The sequence below is a fragment of the Tupaia chinensis genome, unplaced genomic scaffold, assembly GCF_000334495.1.
Source record: "Tupaia chinensis unplaced genomic scaffold, TupChi_1.0 Scaffold143678_1, whole genome shotgun sequence".
NCBI lineage: Eukaryota > Metazoa > Chordata > Mammalia > Scandentia > Tupaiidae > Tupaia > Tupaia belangeri.
The window spans coordinates 171807-179619 of record NW_006203526.1 but is presented as its reverse complement, the minus strand read 5'-3'; the positions used below and the strand labels follow the sequence as shown (position 1 = coordinate 179619).

Below are 7813 nucleotides of genomic sequence, written 5' to 3'. Positions count from 1 at the left end.
TTGATATTTCACCTCCTTACCAAGACTGCAATATGGAGGCAAACCAGCACTACACCTCATTCTTTAGTCTCCCTCCATCTGCCTTCTTTCCGCACTCCCCAACAAACAGCACACACCCAAACATACAAACGATCAACCTACACCAAAGCCTGCATGTCGCCAACCTTCAGTAAATATTTACTCATTCACTAATCGGCTTTACAAACACAGTAAGCCTTTAATAAACCCTGGTCCCTTTCCTAAGAATGTGAGGAGACTTCAAAAAGTTCATAAAGAAGTGAAAGTACAAGTTTATTTTGGTGCAAAACATTTTGAAATCTGCACATAGTTTTTTCATAATGTGCATTTTCTAAGAACTTTTGAAGACTCCTTATACAAGAGTAGATTCCTAAACTTTGTAACTTGGAAGAAACTGTGTCTAAGCTTTTCCAAGATAAGTATATACATGGAGAATGGAAATTTTTGAAAGTGTCATGATATGATCTTACATGTTTTTATTTCTGCGCTTGAAAATTGGTGTTGAGCAGTATCTCTAGTTTTGTACTCCAACTTATAAATACATATGCATGTCCTTAAAATACTAATTTTTAGATTATGTTATAGCTTAGCCTTTTCATTCTATAATTTCTTAGAACTTAGATAAATACTCACATAGTTCTTGAATTGTCTTTGGGATTTGTAGTATTTTGTTACATAAAGTTAAACATTTCTGAGTATTCTTGCATAGAAACAGGTTTTCTGTATAAAATTATTTTAATCATATTTTAAATAATTTCTATCTCCAATACAATATTTTATGTATCAGTTTTGTGAAAGAACCTGTACCATGCACAAGAGAGAAAGAAGCATCCTCAACAGGGTCTCATCATGCCATGATCTCCTTTCTTCAACCTTCCAGCTTATTAGAATCCTGGGCACTCACTTACACATGCCTAGCATGTTTTCAGGCCAACCCATGCATCTGAACCCATGGTTGGCTGTATGGCCTCCAGCCTTGGCATATGCCACCATGCCACTATGGCTGGGCCTAATCCTGTAATACTTAGGTTTCTGCCATAGGGCACCTGCACTTTCTGGGAAGAGACAGAGAAGGGGAAAGTGAGAAATCACACCCCAGGGGAAATGCCATACTGCAATCTCTTCTCCTCCATTCTTCTCTCAGGATTTTGGGAATGCATGTGGACATCTGGCATGATTTTCAAACCACTGGATCCAGGACTTGAACCATGGATGGCCATGTGGGAATCCAGAACCTTAACTGCCATGCTACTAGCTAGGCCCCATAAAAATATTTTAATAAGCCAATTCTTGCTCTTTATTAACTGCTCAAATAGGAATGTCTGCATTGATACAAATTCAAATATTAAAAACAGTAAATGTTTAAATGTGAATACATTTTATGTAAAATAGATACTATAATTCTATTGTAGATGACCTATAGCCAGCAACTTATAAATTAATTTAGCCTAAAATCCATTGCTTCTAAAATCAAATTCAATATTATAAGAGTGAAACAAGTTTTAAAACACACACCATTCTTCAATCAAATGATTGTACTTACTGTTTCAAAACCTCGATGTGGGTGGTCAGGAAATCCACCTGGTCTACCTCCTTTAAATTCATCAAACAGTAAAAATGGATCCAGATTTTTTAACTGAAATAAGAATAAATTCAGCAGATTAGACATGCCTTTTAAGCCATGCTACCAGGGACTACATTCATAAACAGATCTAGTAAGACTCACTGAAAACTATACAGCCAATGAGCCACGTTTCTTTTTTTAAAAACATTGCTTTCAGAAAGAACTTTTATTTAAAAAGAGAGTTCACACTTTTATGGGAGGCATAAAGAGTGGTCAGACATTTCATGATCATATAAGATACAGTCAAGTACGAACAAGATACAGCCTAGTCCTATATAAATCGAAAATCTCATAGGGGAACAGACAAGAAAACCAGTGGTTGTAATGTGAGGATAAAAATGCGCTGGAGGAAGACAACTTTACACATATGAGAGTGGGGTGGGATCAGGGAAGGTTCTACCAAGGAGGTGGCACTTGAGCTGGGCCTTGAAGTACATGGAAGAATTAATCAAGGTGAAGGCAGAGAAAGAGAAGGAAGGATATTCCAGGGAGAAGAGCAGAGAACTAACTTTGCATGTTTGAAGAACTACAAAGAAACAGATCTGCTAGGGAACGAGATGCACATAGAATGAGCAGAGGACAAAGGCCAGTTCTTAAAGTGTATGGATTTTATCTTAAAGACTATGGGCTTTAATCAGTGGTTGAGATGATCAGACTTAGAAGAATCACTCTGCAGAAGACAGTTTGAGAAAGGAAGACAGGAAACAAAGAGTATTTAGAAGGTCACCTCGACAGTCTGAGCTAAGACAAAGCCCAGAACTAAGGGAATGACAACCGTGACTAACTAGGTACATATTTATGAAACAAAAAGGAAGACTTAGACTTAAATGACTCTCAAATTTCTAGCTATGGTGCCTGGGAAGTGGTAAGGCCCAATGACCAGCACAAGGACTGTAACAGATACAACCTGTGGCCACCATCCCTCAGGCCCATGGAGCTCCCATAATAAAGCTCCAGCAGCCTGAAATTCTATTCTAGTCAGGAAGCACTGGAAGTAGCAATCAGGAATGGAAGTTCCTTAGGGACAGTGCTATCACTATGCTTTCTTATGAGACCCCACGGAATTTAGCGTAATTCTGTGTACAAAGAAGGTATCTATAAACATCTTGAGTGGTATTACTGTTAGGTCCCTAATCTCTCTTGTACGAATGGTCATATGATTGAATTTGGCTACAATGTACGAGTTATAAGGTGAGACTTTTAAGAAAATTACTAAAAAAAAAAAAAAAAGGACAGTTGATGTGTGTCTTTTGCCTTTCCCCTCTTCCTTCTTTCCATGCTAGAGGGCAAATGTTTGTAATAGTCCTAACAGCTGCCTTGGACCGTAATGTGATGCATTAAGAATGTGCTCGGAATTATATGACCTAAGAAAGAATGAGCGCAGGTCTCTGAAAATTGTGGATGGAGCTGCCAGGCCCACCCTGCACTGCCTGTTTGTGCCTCTTTAAGAAAGAGACAGGCATTTACTTATGTGACCCATTCATTTTGGAGAAAGCTTTCTGTTACACACTGCTGAATCTACTAACAGATCTAAGGGCAAAAATGCCCATGGTAGCAGCCTGAATCAGATGATTTGAGGCCAGGCTACATCAAGACAATATGGTGGCAGCAGCAGAATAAATGAGTACGAGAATAATGGGATGCTCTTATGAGAGAATATAGCCCAGGTGCTAAAATAATGTTCATGAAGAATTTATAACAATATGGCAAGTCCTTCTGCTACCACGTTAAGTGAAAAAAAAAATCAGGGCACAAAACTGTTTATTCTATATAACCCATGATGTAACATAGAAAAACAGAAAAATAGGTCATGACTTTTATGACAACTTAATACAATTTTATGGAAACAAAAGGAAACCCCCTAATAGTGATTACACTATTGTGTAATCAATGTGGACACTATTGATTATAGATTGATGGGATTAGAAACAATTTCTAGCTATTTAATTTTCCTTAGGGTAGAAGCATAGCCAGAATACAGGAGATCTGAATCAGTAGAACAAGGGTGGTGGGGGAGTGTATTTAAAGCACAGGTTTTCAGCCAATGCCCATGGACAGAATTCAGGAGGGTTGTAAACGTGGATTAGAAATAAATTACATCATTATTTTCACTTTTACTTTGACAAAATGCACATAACATAAAATTCAGCACTTTAAGTATTTTAAGTATACAGTTCAGTGGCATTAAATTCATTCATGTTGTTGCACTACCATCACCTCCATCTTCACACTGAAATCAAACATTTTCTTCAATTACAAATGTAGCCAATGGCCTGCAGTAAATGACCAGTACCTGTGATGTTATCACCAACAGAAATCAAAGCTATTTCATATCATATTGCAGTTGTGAGTAGGCATGTTAAAGTATTATTCATGCTCCTCATAGCTTTTATAATTAGGGAGCTATTATAACTGCCACCAAGTTTATTATTTAATGTGGAATTATATTACAGAATTATTTTTTAAACTTTTTAACAATATTTCAAAATAAAAGTTTTCCTCGGTAATGCTATGTATTTTACTTTATGTATGTGTTTTGAGAAGAAATTGGTTTCACCAGACCACCAAAGGAGTTCACAGGACAAAAAACAAGAAGTCCTCAGATGTGTTCCTGACAGATGAACTAAAGTGTTAGCTACCCTAGACATATGATTTACTGACAGATGTCTTTAGAGTCCCAGAATTCTTCCCAATTGTTGTGTTGCTGATATAGCCTAGTAGAACATGACACCACCTCCATCTGCATCTCCCCAACATCCCCAGTGCATTTTGCTGTTAGAATAACCCTGTTTGCATGTATACTTGGGAAAACAATGTTGGATCTCAAAAGATATTCATGGATAAATAAAAAGCTAATGTTGCAAAGAGACATGGCAAAGGCACAGACAGAAGGATGTCTGAGGGGGTTGATGCAGAGTGGAGCTGACAGTTCTCTCCCTGCCTTCAATGGCCAATCAACATTATGTTAAGTGAAATATGCAGACACATAAAGACAACTACAGACTACAATGGAACCAAAAACAGTTGAATTCACAGAAGTAGAGAGTAGAATGATGGCTACCAGGGGCTTAAGCAGTTGGGGAGATATTGGTCAAAAGATACAAAATTTTAGTCAGAAAAGATAATTAAGTTTGAGATTTACTGTACAAACATGATGACTATAGTAACAATGTATTGTACACTTGAAAATTGCTAAGAGAAGGCTGGATGGTAGCACAGCAGTAAATCATGATCCTCTGGGATGCTGACTGATATAGGAAGGTTCCCAACCAGAGACCTCCCTGAACAGGCCTGGCATGTGGCCATGATCTGGGACTGGCTGAAACTGGGGGTGGATCACAGCATCAAGATCCTGTTGGGGGGTGCTATCTCTTTGTATCCGTCTCCCTCACACTCATGGGAGAAATAACAGAAATGAACTTAAAAAGAAAATTGCTAAGAAAGGAGATTGTATATGTTCTCTTTATGCGCCAAAAATAAGTATGTGTGGTAATGGATATGTTAATTACCTTGGCTTAGCCATTCCACAATGTATACATAACATATATCAACATATCATGTTGTATAACCATAAATTTCTACATTTTCATTTGTCCATTAATAGTTATTTTTTCAAAATAATGAATGCACCAGCATTGTAAGTCAGTACTCTCTGAGAAAGGCTTATTTAAAGTTGGAGAAAATAACCCCAATGTCATATTCTACTGTACTACCTAATAGAATGGTAGTATAAGGCTTAGGTCAAACAACAAAGTAATATAAAATATCAAAGTAAAGTTGCTAAAAAGGACAAACCAGTCTAATTCTTCAAAATAGAATCCATTTCCCTAATGTATTTCTTCTTTTATTTAATTTTTTTTTTTTTAGAATCTAGTATGATGCTGAGAGCTATGTTCCTTGGGCTATGACCATCATTTGATACCTTTCCATGCACACACTTTTTCCCACAAATCCCAAGCTTCCCATATTATTCAAATGAAAATGTTCTCTAGTGTTGAAAGGCGTCTATGTAACCTGCTATCACATTCTCTGACAACTAATCTCCAATTACAGTGACTCCCCACCACTACCACCAAAGGTCTACACAATTGGTCTACTCTCTATGAATCCAAGTCCATAGCAACCACTGGTTGGCCTGGAGTGGCAACCTGACCCATAGTGAGTCAGTCAGATTCTCTCTCCTGGGAATTTAAATTGGGACTCAGGGGTACTCTTTGATGGTCTGAACTGTAGGCCTATAAACTTGGGAACTATAGGGTAGGCATGCTTGGTTATATGCCTGCCAAGGCAGACAGCAGGCCAGCCTAGGGCAGGATATGGGTGTACAGAAAGAAGCAAAGAAACTTCATGAAGACTGGTAGTAGAAGCTCAGCTTCCACCCAAGACCTCAATATCCACACTACAGAAATCCCGTTTGGGCTGGGACTTGTTCACATAGGGCCCTAATCTTGAAGTTTGGCATCTGTACCTATGGCAGGCCACAGGGCAACTCATGATTTTCTTGCCCCTCTCTTCTGAAATTACCCTCAACACCCCATCAGTCCCTTCCAAAAATAAAACAGGGAGCAGTTATTCAACCAACATACCTCAGGTCTCCCAATGCTCCTGCGGACTCGTGCGCCAACCCCTTCCGACTGTTCCCGGCTGAGCACTGAGAGAGTAACCTTCTTGGAGGACCCCATGTTGAAGTCTAAAGAGAGAGTATTCCGAGGCTGAGCTGCAGAGGATGGAAGAGCAAATGGAAGGATAACAAAAATGAAGTCAAAAAGGAGGAAACATCCAAGGACTACAAAGTAAAGGATATGAAACTTAGACTTGGCCAAAATGTAATAGTAACAGCTACAATTTATTGATTGCTCACTATGTACAGGTCCCAGGTTAGGTGAATTAAAACAACAGTGAGGATGACAATGTGTATGAGGACTTACTAGGTATCTGGTATCCTACTAATTATTTACAATTATTATCTCGTGTAACCCTGTAGTCATCTGTACAAGGGTTAGCAGTAACATCTGTGTTGGGCACTAAGAACCTCCAATGAGCACTTTACGTTCTCTACCTTATTGAACTCCTACACACCTTTCCCCAGGTGTCCACCCACGAGATAGGTGCTACCAGTGAGAGATGGGAGATTTGTGTAGTGACACTGGGAACACAGAGAACCACGAAGCCCATGACTCTCACCAGAACATGCTGAAAACCTTGGCATTGAAAGGGATCTTTGAGGATCACTTAATTCAAAGACCAATCCATCCCTGATGTTCAATGTCAACTTTTCAGGGAGGAAATCTTGGCGTTATCTCAAAGTCTTCTAGCACTTTCTAATGAACTCTAGAGTGCATTTAACTCATGGATGAGCCACCTTGACAATGTACTCCATTTTTTAGGACTCACCTATAGCCCATATTTATTATTCTAAAATGTCTCCTCTTCTTCGGGGGAGGGAGGTCTAAGGCCTAACCAATGGACCATCAAGGGATAAAGATAAGCAATCCACTTCAAGTGTTTGCAGGCAAGATCTCCAATCCCCTAAATCTCTTAAAACATCGATTTTAAGATTCCTACAGAAACCAAGAGAGGTGCTTTAGTAGAAATCAGACTCTGGAGACAGACTGCCTGGGTTTACACCCCAGCTTCACCACATACCAGCTGTTGACCTGAGGATCTCTGTGCCTCAGTTTTTCCATCTGTTAAAAGGGAGTAATAAGACTGCCTGCCTCACAGGGATAGTTAGTGCCTGAAGGATGTTAGCTGATGTCATTCAGAGGACTCTACCCAGCAATATCCAGTTAGTCAAGGCCTAGTCTAAAAGGATCCTGTCTGAGTAGTAACCTATACATACTTACTGGGTGGTGGAATGCGGGGCACAGAATTGAGCTTAGTACTCAAAGCTGTGCGGGCCTGTCAACGCCTACATAAAGGCCACTAAGAGTATTTCCCCCCACCTAGTCTATTTCTGAGTCCATCCAGACTCTTTTAAGTCATTTGTACGCACGGGAGCAACTGATGAGGTACCTAACAGATTTCAGTGCTTTGCAGAAAGAAAAACTATCTACTCGTTCCACCGCTGAAGCAGCTCCGGGCATCTCCCTTAGGAGTCTGAAGCCGACTGGGAAAGGGAAGGTCTTGCGAAGGGACGCCAGGAACCCCGGACCAACGCCGACCCGGCGG

The 7813-nt window shown here is 39.6% G+C and overlaps 1 protein-coding gene across 2 annotated transcripts in view; it reads right to left on the bottom strand.

Moving 5' to 3' along the window:
• The window catches only part of PIR (pirin), a 94187-nt gene that overhangs the window by 84986 nt on the left and 1388 nt on the right, over positions 1 to 7813 (bottom strand). The window contains exons 1-3 of one of the 2 annotated variants that reach the window (XM_014582614.2): positions 7658 to 7736; positions 6229 to 6359; positions 1562 to 1654 (exon numbers count right to left, since the gene is read on the bottom strand). In XM_014582614.2, the coding sequence (XP_014438100.1) occupies positions 1562 to 1654; positions 6229 to 6324 (189 nt within the window). In that variant the 5' untranslated portion in view covers positions 6325 to 6359; positions 7658 to 7736. Of the gene's footprint in view, positions 1 to 1561; positions 1655 to 6228; positions 6360 to 7657; positions 7737 to 7813 lie in introns of those variants that run through there. The other variant, XM_006164694.3, reaches the window with a different exon arrangement.